Source organism: Silurus aristotelis (assembly GCF_946808225.1).
Source record: "Silurus aristotelis genome assembly, chromosome: 20".
Taxonomy (NCBI): domain Eukaryota; kingdom Metazoa; phylum Chordata; class Actinopteri; order Siluriformes; family Siluridae; genus Silurus; species Silurus aristotelis.
In genome coordinates this window covers 12,923,623-12,945,876 of record NC_139593.1, presented here as the reverse complement: position 1 = coordinate 12,945,876, position 22,254 = coordinate 12,923,623, and the positions used below count along the sequence as shown (strand labels likewise).

General features: G+C 38.3%; 1 protein-coding gene across 1 annotated transcript in view; it reads left to right on the top strand.

Annotated features, from left to right (window-relative positions):
* LOC310715721 (radixin) overlaps positions 1 to 22,254 on the top strand; it is a 49,295-nt gene that overhangs the window by 24,598 nt on the left and 2,443 nt on the right. The window contains exons 4-14 of the mRNA XM_083522382.1: positions 7,081 to 7,176; positions 7,721 to 7,843; positions 11,499 to 11,650; positions 12,272 to 12,355; positions 12,473 to 12,619; positions 14,508 to 14,604; positions 15,615 to 15,778; positions 16,866 to 16,996; positions 18,732 to 18,892; positions 19,028 to 19,120; positions 21,922 to 22,149. Of these exons, the coding sequence (XP_083378508.1) occupies positions 7,081 to 7,176; positions 7,721 to 7,843; positions 11,499 to 11,650; positions 12,272 to 12,355; positions 12,473 to 12,619; positions 14,508 to 14,604; positions 15,615 to 15,778; positions 16,866 to 16,996; positions 18,732 to 18,892; positions 19,028 to 19,120; positions 21,922 to 22,149 (1,476 nt within the window). The remainder of the gene's footprint in view (positions 1 to 7,080; positions 7,177 to 7,720; positions 7,844 to 11,498; positions 11,651 to 12,271; positions 12,356 to 12,472; positions 12,620 to 14,507; positions 14,605 to 15,614; positions 15,779 to 16,865; positions 16,997 to 18,731; positions 18,893 to 19,027; positions 19,121 to 21,921; positions 22,150 to 22,254) is intronic.

The following is a 22,254-nucleotide window of genomic DNA, read 5'->3' as shown; positions in this document are numbered from 1 at the left end:
AATTTTATCATCACAGCTGGATGATGATGATACTGGATGCACCTTTTGAAAAAGCAATGAAATAAATGATATAAATAAATGCCGTTCTCCGCTTAATTCGCTAAACAATAAAATGTCAGCTGAAGTTTGTCCTCGAAAAGAATTATTTTGAAAAATTGGAATGAAAAATTGTGCAGAGGCTGTAATGCACAACCGTTTAGGTTTCAGTTGTGTAACAGTTTCAGTAATCAAACAGGTTCGAGTTTGTCACTTTGGTGCTAAACGGTTGTGTTTATTTATAGTAAATAGAACAGTAACAAGTTTTCCAGTGTGACATGAACAGTTTGGAAGATTGCTCACTTTTTAATATTATTGCACAATTAGCTTCCACTAAATTCATAATTTATTTTAGTAAATAAAGCAAATAAAACAGATTTGGGACGGATAATCATTAAACATGCGTCATCGCAATATATTTATAATAAACATCAAAAATAACAGTTGGAATATAAACAGCTGTTATTTTTAATGATGATAAACAATGCGTACCTAATGCTTACACAGCTGGCTAATTGTTTGGATATGGAGTAAGATGAGGACACACCAGATGGTGAGTGTAAGCTGCTTCTGAGGGGAAAAACATGAATTGCCTATGGCGAAGAGAGAAAACGTGTTTATTTACAGCATGCAGATGTAGTCACGTATTGGCTACTGTACTAGGAGCAGCTGTGTACTTGTTCGGAGCAGTCAAAGACCAATTTTTTAAACGTTTGTGAGCCTGTGCCCAATGTAGCCTCAGATTCATGTTGAAGGACCAGAGTTGAAGGCAGTGGTTAGAACTGAAGGTTCGCTGTTTGGGGTATGATAGGATGCTCATCGTCTAACCACATATATAAAGAGTGATTAGTGGCTGAAGAGTGATTATCGGTTATCAGAGGATTCACGCTAGCTTGAACAAGTCTGAACAAAGACATATCTGCCCACAGAACTGAAGTTTTGCAGTTAAAATCAAAAAGATCACATTTTGCGAATGGTCTAGGTGTAGTCTACACTTGAGACCACTCCAGTCAGTCACTATATCCTCGTAGGAATTTGTAGTTGACCCTTACCATGCCAGCAGAATGCCCTCAATGTTTTATCCTTAAATTTCTTTGCATAATATCGAGTTCTAAGCTCCCTGTACTATGATATAGAATTATTTTTCCTTCATTTACCAGGGTTTATACAATTCCAAAAGACTTCCCCCTTTTCCTTCTGGGAAGAATGAACCACCCTAGCACCCTTAAACCCTCAATGTACATACTAGTGTAGCCTGTGACCCAAACCAAGAGACTAATAGACTTAGTTTCTGATGTTACCTGATATGTTACTGATGGTAATTTCTGAATCGATTCTGTTTTGTTGAATATGGTTACATTTTAATTTCATACTTTTGAACTGTCGTCATTATGGTGGTCATCATACATCATCAGACCCCCACTGAGGCACAAGCCCATGGACACTTTCTGCAATATTAATGCCCGATAAAATATTCATTTGACCGTATGAGATGTTGCTGCTTTTGACTTTTTTTTTTTCAAGGGTTAACTAGTCTTCCCCAAGATAACAATTTCTCCACTGAATCCTGTGATGAACTTTGCATTTTGCACTTAAAATAGCTTGTGCAGAATTAGATCAAGAGCAGAGTTCAAAGAGATTTTACTATTTTGCAAATCTAGTTACTTTAGTGCCTACCAGTACATTGTGCTCTATTACTATTGACTCAAGGGCCATTCGGATTGAAAAATCAATAGTTCAACTCACTACTTGTACAACACCCGTTTTATTAGCTTTAGCAGCTCACAATAAAATTTAAGAACCAGTCAAAAATCCGGCCTTTAGGGATGAACAATAGAGAGATATATAGAGATATATAGAGATATATATATATATATATATATATATATATATATATATATATATATATATATGAGAGAGAGATTTTTATATATATATATATATATATATATATATATATATATATATATATATATATACAGTGAGGAAAATAAGTATTTGAACACCCTGCTATTTTGCAAGTTCTCCCACTTAGAAATCATGGAGTGGTCTGAAATTGTCATCGTAGGTGCATGTCCACTGTGAGAGACATAATCTAAAAAAAAAAATCCAGAAATCACAATATATGATTTTTAAACTATTAATTTGTATGATACAGCTGCAAATAAGTATTTGAACACCTGTCTATCAGCTAGAATTCTGACCCTCAAAGACCTGTTAGTCTGCCTTTAAAATGTCCACCTCCACTACATTTATTATTCTAAATTAGATGCACCTGTTTGAGGTCGTTAGCTGCATAAAGACACCTGTCCACCCCATACAATCAGTAAGAATCCAACTACTAACATGGCCAAGACCAAAGAGCTGTCCAAAGACACTGGAGACAAAATTGTACACCTCCACAAGGCTGGAAAGGGCTACGGGGAAATTGCCAAGCAGCTTGGTGAAAAAAGGTCCACTGTTGGAGCAATCATTAGAAAATGGAAGAAGCTAAACATGACTATCAATCTCCCTCGGACTGGGGCTCCATGCAAGATCTCACCTCGTGGGGTCTCAATGATCCTAAGGAAGGTGAGAAATCAGCCCAGAACTACACGGGAGGAGCTGGTCAATGACCTGAAAAGAGCTGGGACCACTGTTTCCAAGGTTACTGTTGGTAATACACTAAGACGTCATGGTTTGAAATCATGCATGGCACGGAAGGTTCCCCTGCTTAAACCAGCACATGTCCAGGCACGTTTTAAGTTTGTCAATGACCATTTAGATGATCCAGAGGAGTCATGGGAGAAAGTCATGTGCTCAGATGAGACCAAAATAGAACTTTTGGGTCATAATTCCACTAAACGTGTTTGGAGGAAGAAGAATGATGAGTACCATCCCAAGAACACCATCCCTACTGTGAAGCATGGGGGTGGTAGCATCATGCTTTGGGGGTGTTTTTCTGCACATGGGACAGGGCGACTGCACTGTATTAAGAAGAGGATGACCGGGGCCATGTATTGCGAGATTTTGGGGAACAACCTCCTTCCCTCATTTAGAGCATTGAAGATGGGTCGAGGCTGGATCTTCCAACATGACAATGACCTGAAGCACACAGCCAGGATAACCAAGGAGTGGCTCTGTAAGAAGCATATCAAGGTTCGGGCATGGCCTAGCCAGTCTCCAGACCTAAACCCAATAGAGAATCTTTGGAGGGAGCTCAAACTCCATGTTTCTCAGCGACAGGTCAGAACCCTGACTGATCTAGAGAAGATCTGTGTGGAGGAGTGGGCCAAAATCCCTCCTACAGTGTGTGCAAACCTGGTGAAAAACTACAGGAAACGTTTGACCTCTGTAATTGCAAACAAAGGCTACTGTACCAAATATTAACATTGACTTTCTCAGGTGTTCAAATACTTATTTGCAGCTGTATCATACAAATAAATTGTTAAAAAATCATACATTGTGATTTCTGGATATTTTTTTTTAGATTATGTCTCTCACAGTGGACATGCACCTACGATGACAATTTCAGACCCCTCCATGATTTCTAAGTGGGAGAACTTGCAAAATAGCAGGGTGTTCAAATACTTATTTTCCTCACTGTATATATATATATATATATATATATATATTAATCTGTCCTTGTTCTGCAAGAACAATGAGAACAATTATCTCCAAAAGATAATCATCATCAGAACACTAAAAGAGGCAATAAGTGCTCAGAGTAGGTGAGAATAGTCAACTTTGAGAATTGTTTCAGTTGGGAATGGTCCATAAAACTGGTCCTCATAATATAAAAGATGGATAGATAAACACTTATGTTGAGTTTCTTGTTTGGCAGCTATCAGGTACAAACGTATAAATGGATGAAGCTTGCATTTACCATTTAGCAAAACTTTGTGCTCAAAAGTGACAGAATCCCACAGTATATTCACAGTTCTTAAAGTATTTAATCTGTGCGATTCACAAATCGGTCATAATGAGCTTCTCCGTAAAACGAGGCCAGATTTGGTTCTGGTTTGAATATTCAAGCCAGTTGGGGACGTGTTCTGACAAAATCCAAATCTTAGATATATTTGTCTGAAATGTGTGTCTGGTGACAGAACCTAACAGCCAAATGGATCAGCCAAAGCTTTTTGTTATTGGCATGAAGCTCTTTTACTTTTTAGATGGGGGGAGTGCAAGTTTATCGATACTCAGCAAAACCATTTATGGCTGGTTAAGTCCAGTTGCTAACAACGTATCTGTTTGTGTGTTTTTGATGCTGTGATATAGGTTCTAAATTTTTCTCGTAATGGTCTTAAAAAGTCTCAAATTTGACTTTGTGAAACCTGCAGAAGTTCTGAATGCTCCAAAAGCATAACAGCCAATCGATTCTTATACTGTCAAGGTAAAAAATTGCAGACCTTTGCTGCTGTCATGGTGTATGCATTAAAGGGAAACTGGAGGTGCACGTTGACATGCTTTTTATAGGACGTGGTGATCACAGGAAAGTTGTGCGATACTTAAGACGGTGCAGAGCAGTATAAAGTATGGGTCGTTGCTATTTAAAGCTCCTTATGCCAGTTTCAGATGTGCAAACACATTTCCAATAATGGATGCTAAAGAGGTTGTGTATCTGCGAATGATTAAAAGGAAGGGTTTGCTTGGATATGCAAGACCAAAAATTGTTTAGTCACATTTAATAAAGTCTGAATCATTTTTAACACCAGGCTGTTAATTTCTTTTTCTTCATTGGAATTCTTCTCCTTCATTGTGCAGAATGATTTTGAAACTGTGGTAAAAGCAAAGTGCTGGTGGTTATGCCTTTCTTTTGTTTTAGCAACCTCACCTTTCCGCTCAGCACACACTCTTAGCTTGGGTTTCAGCAGAACCTCCCTCAGCCATGCAGCAACAGAACTACCGCCTTAAGTAGATGAAACCGGATAAAGAAATGTGTGAAGCACAAGCACTTAGAGCTGCAAACTGGCTTGCTTTATAAAAAAATGCTTGTGATGCCAATTTCACTTTTCCTCTGAGTAAATAACTATAGTGTGTACACACACTCATACACTATATGGACGAGTAGAGGGACACCTGATCGTTACACCAACAGGGACTGTAATCACATTGCAGTTTAACTACAGACATTAATATGGAGTTATTCCACTCTTTCCAGTTATAACAGCTTCCATCTTTTGCTAAAGTGTTTCCACATCATTTTGCAGGGTTTCTATGGAATATTCTGCCCATTCGGTAAAAAAGAGCATTTGTGAAGTCGGGATCGGACGTTGAATGAGATCAACATCTTATTGCCTGACTTGCAATCTCCGTTCCAGTTTATCTCATAGGTGTTTAATGGGTTTGAGGTCAGGGCTCTGTGTGGTATAGTAAAGTTCTTCCATGTCACACTTATCCAACCATGTCTTTATGGACCTTGCTTTAGGCACTGGGGTACAGTCATGCTGGAATAAGAAAGGGGCTTTCCCCAAGTGTCCCGCAAAAGCATTCAAACTTTCCTTAACTGAAACCCAACCCATTAGACTGCTTCACAGTCCAGTTTGGTCATGCTTCACACCACTCCATCTGACATTTGACATTGGACTTGGTAATGTGCGACTTGGATGCAGCTGCTCGGCCATGACAACCCATTCTGCAAAATCATGTATATACAGGTCAAGATCTTAACCTGGTCCCGAAAATTCACATGAGAATGTTCAGAGATTTGTAACTAATGAGTCGGTTTGACAGCTGTTCTTTATTACCATGGTGAGCAGATAAGCATCTCAGAACACACTACAAGCTGAAACTTTGCAGTGCATGAACCCACCACATTGAATTTCACTCCTGGAAGGAGAGACCGTGAGAAGAGACTCACTAAAACTGGACAGGTTCAAGATTGCAGGATTGCAAGATTGGCAAGATTGGAATCCCGAATTGTCTTTTGCTGGTGTAGTCTTTATCAGTGTGTGATGGGATGTTGGAGCTCTCTCGCCCCAGCACAGCATTACCCATTCACAGAACTCTCACTTATGGGATTTTTATGGGAAAAAAATTGTTTTACACCATTCGGTGTAAACATTAAAGACTACTGGGTGAATGCAGGAGAGCAGCGGTTTAAATCGGTTCACCTGGCAACATCGACCAAGCCACCGTCAATGTGATTTACATTTAGTGCCATGTAATAAGCATATTTAAGACGATTCCATACAGATTAATTTCAAATTCTTCCTTTTGAGATTTTGTCCTGAAACATTATATAATATTTTTACGATTTTGCCCATCTCCTAAAAGTGATCTCATGTTCAGAGGTGCACTATATTGCCACAAATTTTGAGGACACCTGGTCAGGTGAGGAGACCTGGGGTGCAGTCAGTGTTCCAATTCATCCCAAAGGTGTGTTCAGTAAGGATGAGATTAGAACTCTATAACAGGCCACCCAAGATCTTCCTTTCTAAACCATTTAAACCATATCTTCATAGAGCTCACTTTGTGCACAGGGGCATTGCCATGCTGGAACAGGTTTGGGTTTCCAAGTTCAAGCGGATTTAAAATCTGAATCCAAAGACGTCTGATACAATTGTGTGCCCTCAGCTCTGTGGTAACAGTTTGGAGAGGAACCACGTATGGTAGGAAAGGTCAGGTGTCCCAATACTTTTGTCAATGTAGTGACGGTTAAAAAAATATTTTCTTTTCATTTTGTTTTTAGAGAGAATTTCTCTATTAAACGTTATCAGCTCCTTTTGTGAACGAACATGTTATAAATAGTCTTTAATATGTTGCAACCACGGTATTCCATGGCCTTCTATAACATATTCTTTTATGGCATCTTTTAGTAACATCCACTAACTTTTTTTAATTGTCCTAATAGAATGTTGCAAGAAATGACTGGGCTTGTGGCAAAGTTGAGATATTTAGCTTTTATCGAGTTTGCCATCTTTCTTTAATTTCTTCCGCATCGAACACAGTACATACATTGTTTAACAACTTGGACTTCTATTCAATTGCAAATAAATGTTAATCTAAACTTCTCATTTCGTCCCATGCATGGCGATGTATAAACGTGCTGTCCTCTGTCTGTAGGTGGTGAAGACCGTGGGGCTGCGTGAGGTCTGGTTTTTCGGCTTGCAGTACATGGACAGTAAGGGTTACACCACGTGGCTGAAGCTCAATAAGAAGGTAAAGCTTTTTTTCTTTCTCTCTCTCCTTTCCAAAGATACTGCCAGTGCTGTAGCGCCAGCTCCTATTAGCTTGTGGTTAGCCTGAGCTTCAGATGTACAGTTTAATAGGCTTCCTGCTCCGTGGTGCCAAGCTGTAAATTTTTTTTTTAAATAAAATAAAGTAGCCTTCGAGCAGAACGCTTCAGATGGAAAAGTGCGTGTTGGCACACGGTTCAGTTAAGTGAAGCTCGACTCAGCATTCTCATGAGTATCATGTGTTTCTCTGGGCCTGCATGTGTAGCTGTAGGTGTGTACGAGCGAGAAGTAAAAAGAGTGTTTTATGGTAGATGGTTTGATTAAAACGATCACAGTCTGTTACAGCATCAGATTGTTACAAAGGAGAATTTGGACAGTTCAGGCAAGTTGTGGTGAAAATTCAGGATACCGTGAATTAAAGGTTAAATATTGAAAAAATTGGGTCAGATTCATTCATCATTCACCAAAGGCCTGTTTTGGAATAAACAAGTGGAATGTATTGTATTCTGACTGTCTTTGTTTTGTAGGTGACTCAGCAGGATGTGAAGAAGGAGAACCCTCTTCAGTTCAAATTCAGATCAAAGTTCTTCCCTGAGGATGTTTCTGAAGAGCTGATCCAGGAGATCACACAGCGCCTTTTCTTTCTTCAGGTAACTGGGTGATTGCGAAGGGTTTTTTATTATTTTTCTTTTCTTTTTTTTATTATCATTTTAACAATGAACTTTGCAGTATCTAGTAGGGTTACTATTTATAAAACTACTTTGATGTTAATTTACAGGAATTTATGGCAACTCATTAGAAATTTGGGAAAATTTGTATAAACTGCATCATCTAATAACAAATATAAATGTCTGGTCATAAGATGACATGCATGCAAACTAATACAGATTAAAAAAAAATAAAAATTTCGACTGATTTAATTGTTAGAATTCTTTTTGCACAATAGCTTACACACAGCACAAAGAAGTTTTAATATAAATTCATGTAATATTTATTTAATTTACATGAATTCTCGCCAAGATCCTTTTTTTTTTTTTTTTTTTTAAACATTGTTTTGTGTGCAGGACTCCTGCATGATAAATTTAGTCGAAATAAATATATAAATTCGATCTCTGTTATTGGCTATTTTGTAAATTTCCAGTTTATTCCCACTAAGTCCCATACAGTATAATCCTGTTAATTTGCATGGAAAGTTTTCAGGCTTAAAAAATTCCTGGAATTTTGCAAATCTGTAGTCCATCTGTTGTTGGATTGACCACTATAGGATCACCATTAATTTCTTCAGCCCTGATATGAATCCAACATGGCAGCAGCATCAAGGTGTGTGTCTCTGGTGCTTTTAAATCTTACTGCAAGATAACAACCCTACAACTAAAAATATCAAGCACAGCCTATAGTTTCTAGTCCACCAGCAGACTCCACAACAGTTACTTGTCTTAGGCAGTCAGATTACTCAACATGCTGCTGTCTCCCAATGCTCACCTCGTCCAATACCTAACCAGCATGACTTAGTGGCACTGCACACCTGCATTTCACTAAGCTGCATCCGAAACTATCACACACCTTCATATTTCTGCCAGTTTTGCTGCTATACTCCAAATTAGTTTATAGTTTATAACTGAGGTCTTTGAGATGCGTATCTTTTTTTTGTTCTGCGTGTTTGTTTCGCGCTCATCAAACAATGATGTGTATTTGCATCAGTAGTGGCAAAAGTACACACACGCTTTCACTTAAGTAGAAGTACAGATACTCATGTGTCACGCTGGTAACTGGACCTCACGGCATATTAATATTGGGGCCGATTAAAATATTTAAACGCGATTAATCGCATGATTGTCATGAATGAACTCAACATTAAACGCAACTTAATCATACATTATCTGTTCTAAATGTACCTTAACTTAAAACCTTTCAAGTTTATAATACTCTAATCAGCATGGGCATGGACTAATATGGATGCCTTATGCAAATGTATGTTTATTATTAGTCAAACCATCCTTAATATAGAACATGAAGACAAAATATTCTTGTTAATGTTTTAAAGTAATGATGATGTTTAAAATTATGTAAATCATCAGGACACCAAACAGAACCTTTGCTGTGTCCACACAGAAGGTTAATAAGGTTCTACCGGAGAAACTGTACCTCTCCTAATGTTTATAAGGATTGCATAATCAGAGAATATATGCTTTCAATTAATATCTGTGATATTCTGTAATTTCTATTAATGTCTGTGAGGCAAGTATTCATTGAGATTCAGGTTGTTTTATTTATGTGTCTGTGAAGAGAGATGACAGAGAGCAGAGAGCGCATCCTGTCCGTTTTTTCTTTATTTTGCAAAAGCACAACATTTTGTTGTTATTATGAGTGTATACAAATAATAGTAGACTCTTTACAGATTCCAATGATGTATTGCTCTTATATTTACGATCTAAAAAGACAGAGTAATTTAAGTTTGTTTCGGCGTTATGAGGAAACAAATCTACACAATCGGCACGTTTGTCGACCCCCATAGGGTTAATTGTGTGCATCATAGTGGATTTAATACTGATTAAATTAAACATTTTTTCCGGTTAAAAGTGTGTTGCACTGAAGGTTTTAATTTTGCCTCTTTTATTTGTATTTATTTATATTTGTAATAAAAATGGGTCAAACATAAATGCGCACGTTAATAAAATCAATGCTGTTAAAATTGATTTGTTACCGCGCTATTAACGAGTTAATTTTGACAGCCCTAATTAAGATATTTATACAAAACTAATTGTACAGTTTGTTACCTAATAAATGTATCCAGGCTGAGCATCCACCATACAGAACACAAGCAGAGAAAAGATGATGATCAGGAAGGTCTCCGTTCTCAGTCACGTTACATCACTGACTCCCTCTGTCTCATCCACATTAACCCCAAACTTCTTGTTTTCTTCTGCCCTGCTCATTGCTTCATAAACTAGTTTACGTCTGTGGTGTGTGAGAGCCAGGAAATGATACTCCAGTGGTAGATTGAAAAAACTGTGCAATGACAGGAAATAGGTTGATTGGCTAAAACGGCACAGTGGGAAAAAAAAAAACATTTTTACTAAATTAAAGTACAGATATTTTTGTAAAAATGTAATGAGTGAAAGTAAAACGTTGTGTGAAAAATAAGTACTGATGCCAGTAAAATCTACTTAAGTACAGTAACAAAGTATTTGAACTTCGTTACTTCCCACCTCTGCATTGCACTCCGTGTTGTCTTGTGTACTTTTCTGGGTTGCACCATGGTTCTCGGGGAAACCACATTGTGTTCCAAGGTATTTGTGCTCTTTATAGGAATGACAAGATGATTAAAATAACCGACAAAAACGCTAACTGTATGCCTAACCATGGTGGGTGTGTTTAGAGTAAACTGTAAGAATACACTGTGTTTAAAAAAAAAACTTCCGTCTCTCATATACTCATAGCATAATTAAGTACACACGTTTACATTTACGGCATTTGGCAGACACCTTATCTGGAGCGACTTACAATTATCTCATTCATATCATAACATTCTAACTCCTGAGATCTACCCTTCTTGCTTTAGCATTTTAGTGCCATTTTTGGATAGGAAACCAATCAAACCATTGTTAATGCTCATTGCTCTTTTGGCTTTTTGATTGATTGATGTTTTGGCTGATAACTGTGTAGCTACTCAGGATGTCCATCTCCATAACCGAGGTTGATGTGAGTCTCATTTTGATGCATAGCCAAAGATATGATACATTAAAGATACATATTAAGCAGCTACCGATACGATACAATTTAGCCCTGTTCAGATGCAGTGCAATCCGAATTAGAAATGATTAAACACAGTGCGATTCAATGAAAAAAACAAAGTGATTCAATGCAATTCTGTATGGTATAGATATTTCGCTTTTATTTATTTTTATATTCAGACCGACAGCAAATCAGCAATCTACTTAAATGCTTTCTGACTTCTAATCCATGGCCCATAAATGAAACCATTAATGAAGATTAAATAAAACCAGACCTTCTTTTCCTGTTTTATCTCCAGGAAGATGCAGCTCTACCTCTGCCATGTTAATCTATAATCATTATGACTCATAGGACACGCCTCGGTCTCCGGAGTGTTGTGATGCGTTGTGATGCGTCATATTCACGTAGCAGCAGTGGTGCTGAGAGAACACGCTTTAGAGACCGTTTAGGGAGGAGAAATCTATTAATCAAGATGTTCAAGAACTGAACTTTTCAAGATGTTCAGCAGTAAAGTGGTGCAATGCAGAATTTGTTCTCTGAGCCCCATTATTTTTTATTTTTTCTCCTCAGGTTAAGGAGTCCATTTTGAACGATGAGAATTATTGTCCCCCTGAGACCGCAGTGCTTTTGGCATCCTACTCGGTCCAGGCCAAATACGGCGACTACAACAAGGACATCCACAAACCTGGCTATCTTGCCAATGACCGGCTTCTACCACAGAGGTGAAGAGCAGCACAGCGAATTCCCTGCTTCTTGTCGTTCTTATAGAATTAATCGATTTGAATGTTGTTCTCTCCTTTTTAATCCCTCTTTTATGTAATTAATTTAAATAACATAGTGGACCGATTTAGCCCTTTTTTTTTTTTTTTACATTTTTATTCAGGTGTACAGCATCCAAAAGAGACAAATACGTTTCTGATGAGTTTAAGACCACATTATTAGTGTGGTCTGGACATCAGATGCGAACTGAGCTGAACCCAAGCTCATGCTTCAGTAGGCAGTGTCAAAACACAACCGCATGTGCCATGAGGGCTATAATTAAATGTCCCTGGCCCAGACAAGCATTTTGAGTTGCTTGCAAAATTACCTTGTGTGGTGCCTGAGTGAAAGGAAAGACTAAATCAGCGCTGAAGTAAAACCCTTAACAATATGCAGTACAGCGTGAACTCGTTTCATTCACAGCTGGAACCTTTTTTTTTTTTTTTTTTGCGGAAGTGTACAGGAGTGTCAGACCCATATTTATAATTCATACCTGAATCAGGACATACTGTTTTCATTAATCACCGCTTTCACTGAACGTTGCAGTGGGTTTTATATGATAAACATGTGTTTGTGCCGATCAGAGTTCTGGAGCAACACAAGCTGACTAAAGAGCAGTGGGAGGAAAGGATACAGACTTGGCATGAGGAGCACAGAGGAATGCTCAGGTAATTACTGTTTTCAGCCACACGTAATGGCTAACAAGAGCGTATCTGGTTGGGTTTCCAATGCCAGCATGTTTGTTGGTTGTGTGTTCACGGGGGTGCTTGTGGTTATGCTTTCAGAGAGGACTCCATGATGGAGTATCTGAAAATCGCCCAGGATTTAGAGATGTACGGCGTCAACTACTTTGAAATCAAGAACAAAAAGGGAACAGAGCTGTGGCTGGGAGTCGACGCTCTGGGTCTCAATATTTACGAACACGAAGACAAGTGAGTCATGGAGCAACCACACACTTTCTGTAGTTACTGCAAGCATTCACGGTTTATATTTAGTGATCATGGTTTCTTCTCATCGTAATGCTTCATTCTACTTAGGGTTGCCATATCTTTGAAAAACACAAAAATACTCAAAATACAATGATGCATAATTTATATATATTTATATAAACAATACATTGCTGTCTAGAATTATCTTTTGCAACCAAAAAAAAAAATTGAAGCCACATCTAAAAGGCTTGTGGTCCAAACGATTTTAAATTCTTTTAATATTCTAAAATGAATTTCTGCATATTATTTTTTTCATGAATTTAGATTGTGTTTTTATTTTATATGTTTTATACTTATGTACATATAAAAAGAATATCATGTGAATAATATTTTTTTTAGATTTTATACTAATTGTTTACATTGTATTTTACATTTGTTTTGGTCTACAACTATAATTGGCATTTGTAGCTGAGTTTCCTGGCAGAGGGGAAACTAGTTATAAGGATTAAAATATCCTGTTACAGTATTTATGAAGCACTCTGTGTTCAAAAGACCCCATGAACAAGCAGTCCCAATCCATTACTGATGCACCGATGTTTCACAGATACTTATCAGGTGCTTTTAACTTGGATATTATTGAACAGTTGTCCAAGTTTTTCTAATGAATCTCCACAATATTTTTATATGTATGCCATTCATTTTGGTGAAAGAATTAGAAACTGAAAAGTACTATAAAGCTTTTTTTTTTTTTTTTTTTTTTTTTTTTTTTTTTTTTTTTTTTTCATGCAATTATACACTAATCTGAAACGACACTGATTCTCTCTTTATCATGTACCTGTTAGTGGGTTGGATATTTTAGGCATCAATGCCTGTTATTAATATTGTTCCTGATAAATGGTCATAAAGTTATGCCTGGTCTGGTATATATGTCTATACTAACAGCATAAATTTGGAAGTATATTAAAATGTTTCCCAAATCTCCCAGGATATAAATTAGACCCATGGCTATCCCACACCTTTAACAGCAGTGGTAAACCGTAAAGGTTTCAGTGACGAGCAAACTTTCAGGTTTTGATTTGACTCTTCCCGGTTGTGTTTTTGAGGTTGTCGTGGTTAAGGTGTGGTGTTTTTTTTGGTTTCGTTTTTCTGTTTCCTCTGCGGGTTGAAAAGGAGAAGTGATGGATCAGAAGTGAACCAGTGCAGGAAAGGGCAGAATGTCCATTCAAGAATGTTAATGTCGTATGTGGAAGGAGTGAGTGGGTATAACGTTCTTGGTAAACAATCTGGGACACAATGTAGTTTTGTATTTTACCCGCATGGTTCAGATCGACGGGATTTCCACTGTGTCAGACGAGATTCTAATCAAAAGCAGCAGAGTCATTTTGAGTCATGAAGAGACACTCGGATCAAAATAGAGATTTGAGAGATATATAAAGTAATAAATTTTTTTCTTTTATTTTTTTTATTTATATTTGCTTTGATGATCGAGAAATGTGTTGATGTGGATGTGTGGACTAATATATTTTCTGGAAAGCAATGACATCAGATATATTTAATAAATTATAATGCAATGTGATATTGTCTATTAAAAAGGAGGATGTATTAATGTGGCTTAGTAAAGCCCTGAGTAATCTACAAGTCACACACCTGTTTCTCTCAAGCTTTTTTTTTTTTTTTTTAGAAGCGAGTCGATCTAAAAATAAATAATAATAAAAAAAAACACCCCCATGCGCTTTACTGTAAGTTGCTCATGAGATTACTAGATAATTACTGACTAAAGCTGATCACTGTTAAGCTTCAACCTGAACATGCATCCTCTGATGCCCTCTGCTGGCTTGGCTCGGAACAAGCGGTCATTTTTACATATATATTTTTTTCTTCTTCTTCTCAGGCTCACACCAAAGATTGGCTTTCCTTGGAGCGAAATCCGTAACATTTCTTTCAATGACAAGAAATTTGTCATCAAGCCCATCGACAAGAAAGCACCCGTAAGTGTTTGGGTAGTATGGAATATTGGTGTAAATTAAATACTGTGATCATTCACAAAAGGTTTGCTAAACAGGGTTAAGCACGACTTCACATCGAATTAAAATAATATGCGACCCTGATTAAGGACTTGATGAAATATGAAATAAATATAAATCTGTTGAGCAGCATTTTTTGCCGTTTCATTGGCTCTGTACAGGTTCTTTTCACAATGACAATAAAGACTTAATAATCAAAATCGAACAAATGTAATCTAATCTTATTGAAAAAATGTGCACAGTTTACCTGCGTCGTGATTATAAATGACAACTGCGTGTGTTAATTTTGGTGGTGTTCTACATTGATAAATGTAATTATGAAAATGAAATGAAAAATGGAAATAATTGGATAATAGAATTGATAATTACTATTGATAGTAATATTTATCATAAAGGTTTGTGGACACCTGACCATAAGATTCAGATGTGCTTTTTATTTGTATTTATTTTTTTATTGTTTAACATCCCATTCCATATTAATCTTCATTTGCTATTTTAATAACCTCTACCCTATCGGGAAGAGGTTCCACTAGGTTTCGGGATGTGGTTGTGAGATTTGTGCTCATTCAGCTCATTCAGGTGTTGGTAAAGTCAGGTACGGATGTAGGTGAGGTGAGGAGGCCTAAAGGTGTTCAATAGGGTTGAGGTCAGAGCTCTATAGCAGGCCACTCGAGCTCTTCTACTCGAACCAAGTAAACCACATCTTAATGAAGCTGGCTTTGTGTAATTGTCATGCTGGAACAAGTTTGGATCTCCTAGTTCAAAGGAAGAGCAAATTTAATGCCACTACCTCCAAAGACGTCCTATGCAATTGTGTACCTCCGACTTTGTGGTAACAGTTTGGGAAAAGATCACACATGGTTGCAAAAATCAGGTGTCCCAATACTCTTGTCCATATAGTGTATGTGTATCTCAGTTTAGAGTTTTTATCTAAACACATCTAACACTCCTGGATCAACACTGTTTAATTGCAGGATTTTGTGTTCTACGCACCGCGGTTGCGGATCAATAAACGGATCCTGGCTCTATGCATGGGCAACCACGAGCTTTACATGAGGAGGAGAAAGCCTGATACCATCGAGGTGCAGCAGATGAAGGCCCAAGCTAGAGAGGAGAAACACCAGAAGCAAATGGAGAGGTACGTGCAACTGGAACCTTAAACCTCACATTTTTTGACCTTCGATTTTTCGGTTTTCTGGAACTTCAATGCGTAAAAGATCCAGTTACAAAAGTTACACAACAAAGGAGCCAACGTTTCTGAAGAACATCATCAATTTACCTTTTACTACACAACCAATAATGATTAGATTATGGCCATAAATAAGATTTCTTGTTTTTTTGTTTTTTTTTGTTTTTACATATTGACAAGTTTTCAGCTTTGTAGCTTTGTTTTCAATGTTCCCAGGCAAAAAAACCTAACATTGGGTGACCTTTTAAGCATATTTTTCATTCAAGCCCAGAGATGTATGATGAATGTTTAGCCGTTGTGTTCACATTGTTTAGAGTTGCACACAGGGTTCAACATCCAAACTTTTAATCCAAAAGTTTGTTTGTAATATTTGCCACCAGATTCATAGTCATTTTCAATAGGTTTCTGTTTAATTACAATTTTATCCAGCAGATGGCAGCATTGCACGTTATAACCAGCAGCTTTCTATTGGGTTTTATTGATGTGTATGATGGGATGTGATCTAAACAGATAAATACAGATATGAATAGGATTACAGATACAAAGACAGGTGTGAATAGGATTGACTATTTCTGTAGGCCTGTGCATTTGTACACATGGACATGGATAATGAAAAAAAATAAAAATGTGCCTGACCAGGAAGTTTTAAATGATGAGATTACATCCATTAACATGAACATGTGGCAGTGCATTGTAACTGCCTACTCAGGGATTCTGGGTGTTTATTAGGCTACTAGATTGTTTAGATTTTGGAAAATAGTAGCAGCTATTAAACTACTCGTTCCTGAATTGTTAGTTAAATACGCTTATTTATTCAAAAATTTATACATTGGGAAGACTGGTCTTGGCACTTAATTGTAAATACATTTCTACTCATTAAAACTTGAATATAAATAATTATAGAATTTCTGATAATGCATTTTCACGTACTGGTGCCTAAAGAAGCATAAATTATATTTATTTATTTAGGATTTAGCACATACCTTCTTCACAAATGTGTGCTATAATATTTCATTTTCTTGTTTTTCTCCTTAAGGGCTCAACTCGAAAACGAAAAGAAGAAGCGTGAAATTGCGGAAAAGGAGAAGGAAAGAATAGAGCGTGAGAAGGATGAGCTGATCGAGCGACTGAGACAGATCGAAGAGCAAACGGCGAGAGCGCAGAAAGGTACAAGGACGTTATGAATAAAGCGCCCATCCGGACATGTTGCACTAAAATCCCACACATTTTACCCTGTGTACACTGTAGAGTGTCTCGATCAAGTGTTAGGTCAGAGTTTCCCTTTAATCTGTTGGACTGAAGAGATCTGAGCGAGAAGAAGTGAATCTGGAGGAATTCTCTTAGCACTTGTGCAGTCATACTGATTGATCCTATAGGAAATTTTTTATCACGGAAAGTGTCGGAAGCAGATTAGTTCGATTCATCAGTGTGTTTGATTTGATGCCATTTATGCACCTTATTTATCCTAAACAGCCGATCATGTGGTGGCAGCAACTGTTTACTAGGGGTGAGTTTGTGCCCTTGATGGCTTCAGATTTATGATAAAGCAACAGAAACATGTTTGTTTTTCACCCCGTTCTGTATAAACTTTCCTGTTCTGTATGAAAGTCATTAACGTTTTCGTAACGTTCTCAAATCGGCCCATTTAATACTGATATTCACGCCTCTCTTAAAGCGACAGCGCTCACAATTTTTCCACAATCGGCTATAACTGTAACACTCGGCCTGTGCAGCCTGATTCTCGGCTGATTGGAGAACCGCGTGAATGTCGTTCTGCGCTGCATCTCAGTGCGTACTTGATAAAACACTGCCGTCTTAAGTAGGGATGCACCGAAATAAAAATTCTTGGCCCAAACCGAAAAAAGAGGAAAGCAAGGCCGAAAACCAAAACACAGAAAGAAATTATGTCAACTATTATTACCATTGCATTTATGGCTATGATTGTGTACTAAACTTACTAAAATCAAGGCATTTCAATTGCATAAATTAATATTAAAGTTTCAAAGAATAAATAAATTACAAATTATGAAAATATTTATTTATAGCACATTGCAACAATGCACAGGATAAAATAAATAAAAATTTAAACCTAAATGTTTAACCTAAATGCACTCGTGTACATTAAATAATAATGTACAGACCCTCTGGCCTGCTGAAAGGTTGTACAATTAAATATGTTCTTTCATAAAAACAAATTGCATTCAGAACAAGTGACACTGCTTAAAGATACAAAACAACAGTTTCTCAGATATACTGAAATACGTCCACACCGCAGACGTTGTTGTAGACAAGCACGTGCAGGCAGCGTTTTCTGTTTGCGTCATCACAACAAACTGTTTCAAAATGCACTTTTGGGCCATTTTCGGCCGGAAATTTTCGGTGGCCGAATATTCGGTGCATCCCTAGTCTTAAGTCCTGAACCTTTTTTACCGGGTAGCACAATGCGGATCAGTTTATCGAATTCCTTTTCATCAATAAGCGAGCCGTGCAGTACCCCCATCTCATGTGCTATGCAAGTCCGCTGGAACTGACTTACAGTGCGCCGAAATAGTGTGTGTAATGAATTATTATGGCTGTAAAAGGCAACATCATAACAGGTTTTTTTTTCTTTTTCTTTTTTCTTTCTTTTCATTGATTGATTTGAATTAGTTATTTAATAGAAATAATTCAACGTAATTGTACATCACTTGTGTGATTGTGTTTGTACTCTATATGGAAATGCACTGTGGTTTCTGACAATCATTATGTCTCCTGTGATTCACACAAGTAACTGAGTTTAACTGTTAGATTAATTAATTATTAACGATTTAGTTTGAACGGGTTTCAGACCTGCAGAGAGATCACTCCAAATGTGCTGCGATTTATCCATATAGTACAGTAAATGTGCGTGTGTGTCATACAGAGCTGGAGGAACAGACACGTCGGGCTCTAGATCTGGACCTAGAAAGACAGAGGGCAAAGGAAGAGGCTGAAAGACTGGAGAAGGAGAAACTGGCAGCCGAGGAGGCCCGAGCATCACTGGCCAGACAAGCAGCAGATCAGATGAAGAACCAAGAACAACTGGTGTGTCACATATATCATCCCTTAAAGCCACTTATAAGTGACTAAAGCCAACAAATGTCCAAATCTCGCTTTTAAAGAACTTTCACTTAGTCTGTAGTACGTTTAGTGTCTGAGCTCCACACTGTTGTATTCCAGGCTGCAGAACTGGGTGAGTTTACTGCCAAAATCGCCCTGCTGGAGGAGGCCAAGAGAAAAAAGGAAGAGGAGGCCAACGAGTGGCAGCACAAAGTAATGCACCTCGTCTCTCTACACGTCACACGAGCACGAGTTCATGTTTTTATGCTTTTATATTTCTTTGTAAACAATCAACACGACGATCGCAATATCAGAACACAATTAATTTTCCTCTCACATTCCTTATTTATCTGCATGAATTGTTTAATATAAATCTGCAATCTAAAGTAGAGTTGCGGTTACATGCAAAAATGGATCTCGCCTTCAGACCGGAACGGATCAGAGAATTCCTGGATTTACATATTCACCAGCCAGGAGTAACGTTTTAACATTATGAGCGGTGAAGGGAATATCACTGATTATCTCTTCATCATGGCACCTGTTAGTGTGTGGTGTATTTATTAGGCAGCAAGTGAACATTTTGTTCTCAAAGTCGACATGTTAGAAGCAGGAAAAATGGGCGAGCGTAAGGATTTGAGCGAGTTCCACAAATTGTGATGTCTAGACGACCGAGTCAGAGCATCTCCAAACCTGCAGCTCGTGTGAGATGTTCCTGGTCTGCAGTGCTCAGTATCTATCAAAAGTGCTCCAAGGAAGGAACAGTGGTGAACCAGCGACAGGGTCATGACCCAGGAAAGGCACATTGATGCACGTGGAGAGTGAAGATGTGGTCCGATTTAACAGACGAGCTCCTGTAGCTCAAACTGCTGAAGAAGTAAAAGCTGTGATGGTTCAGGACTGTTTTAGCAGCAAAAGGGGATATTAGGCAGGTGGTCATACTGTTGCGCCTGAACAGTGTTTTTGTATCAGGTATCTAATATGTAGCAGGTTTTTAATGATTGCTTCTTGCTATATTCCCTGGTTGTAAATGTAATTTGGATTAGAGACCGTGCTCGGGTTCATGTAATCTCCGTGTAATTTGAGCCGCCGTGAAGTGAATCATAGTCCGAACTCTCAAAAACGCACGGGAACGGATTAATCCGAAGTCAAGTGACGTGGCGTAGTGCGTCAAACGTCTACGATCCCACGCTCTTCGAGATCTGAGGTGTTGGTCTAGATCAGGGGTGGGCAATTAATTTTTACAAGGGGCCACAAGAGAAACCTGAATTGTGTCAGAGGGCCACACCAACGATAATATTTTAGGGATGCATCGAAATGAAAATTCCAAAAATGAGGAAACCAAGGCCAAAACCGAAACCTGAAACACCGAAAGAAAAGATTATCAATTATTAGAACCATTGCATTTATGGCTGAGTGTGTACTAACCTCACTAAAATCAATGCATTGCAATTCAAAGAATAAATCAATTACAAAAGTTTTTTTACTTATTATTATAAATTACTATTTTTGTTACCATTCATAGGTATTGACAAACAGGCAGCGGTTAAACAAAAATAATTGGCCGCCGAACGTTTGGAAGCCCATTCAAGTGAATGGAAGGTTCTAATCTACAGCATTAAGAAGAGCCGTGTAATCAGGGGCGCAATTAACAGTTTTAAGGGGTGTATGCAAGACAGAAGTTTGGGCCCCCATATATATATATATATATGTGTATGTTATATTATTATTAATAAGGTTAATATAGTTTAATTTTATTTACAGGGAATTAATTTTATTTCACCAGTGTTATTATTTAAAATGTGTGTATGTACGATAAAAAAAAAAAAAAAAACTAATTGGAAAAAATTTAATTGATAATTGTGGGGCCCCCTAGCGTTCTCTTGGGCCCATATGCCTGGCATACTCTGCACCCCCCCTAACGGCCCCCGGCGTGTAATAAATATATTGTAATAATTATTATTTTCGGGATCCACAGGGAATGTTTTAAAGATCAACCCGTCGAGCCGCTGGCAACCACTGATCTAAGCAATGAAATCCATAATTTTTTGTGTTATGCCTTTTGCCTTGGCACCATCACTGGAAAACTTTCCTGCCTTTTCAAAAACGTCCTCTACAGACGGAGTGCGCATGCTTGGATTGACTTTACTTTTCTGCGCCGCGTTCTTCTCATATTTAGAAGGCAATCAGGATGTTTGGATTTCAGGTGATAAACCCGATGTGGAGAAACTCTTTGCAGATACACCCCCTCTTGAAATTTCAGCATTGCATGTTCTGCACATCGCTCTCCGCACACCGCAGACATGTTGCTCTTATCCCGATAACCGTGTGCTGGCTGCGCTTTTTTATTGCGTCATTACAATTGTGTTTCGGCCGATTTTTCGGTGCATCCCTGTAATTTATGATTGGCCTCACGCGGGCTGGAACAGGGACGTACAAAGGGCCGGATGTGGCCCGCGGGCCGTAGTTTGCCCAGGTCTGGTCTAGAACCTTCTATTATAATTTCCTTTCGCTTGACCCATGAGAACCTGCACAAAGCGAGCTCCCTGAAGATATTCTTTACATGGGTTGGATTGGAAGATCTCGAGTGGCCTGTTATAGAGCTCTGATCTCATCCCTTTTGAACACCTTTGGGATGAATGTGAACACTGACTGCAGACCCCAGACCTCCATCACTTTACCTACATCAGCACCTGCCTTTACACCCTCGTGCCTGAAGGAGCACAAACCGCCACAAGATCTAGAAGATTGGAGCTTATTCTAACAAAAAAACGTGGAACGTTCTATAAACGTTCGTCCGTACAACGTATACCTTAATCTTGAGGCTTTCTTGAAAGGTGATCCTCTTTCAAAGGAAAAATCCATTTTGATCCGGTATAAAAGCTTCGTGTCAATTATTCATTTAGTTTTTGGTAACTCTACAAGCTAATCTGATGGTTTGAAGTAGATTTTCCAGTGTTACGATCGTATCTGATGTAATACTGTAATGAGTAATTCCACGCTTGTGTTCTCCTCAGGCTATTTCAGCACAGGAGGATCTGGAGAAGACCAAGGATGAGCTGAAGACGGTGATGTGTGCAGCAGTCCCAGCAGGCATCTCGGTGGAGAACGAGCACGACGAGCACGACGAGAGCAGCGCCGAGGCCAGCGCCGAGCTCTCCAACGACGGCGTGGCGTATCCAGACACCGAGGAAGACCGACTCACCGAAGCCCAGAAAAACGATCGTGTCAAGAAGCAGCTGCAGGCGAGTCCTTTCTCATTGTGTACCGAACCCTCCCCCCCCCCCTCCTCCTCCTTTTTTTTAAATTTCTTTTATTTCTTCATCACAATTGTGTTGCGTGGTCCCTCA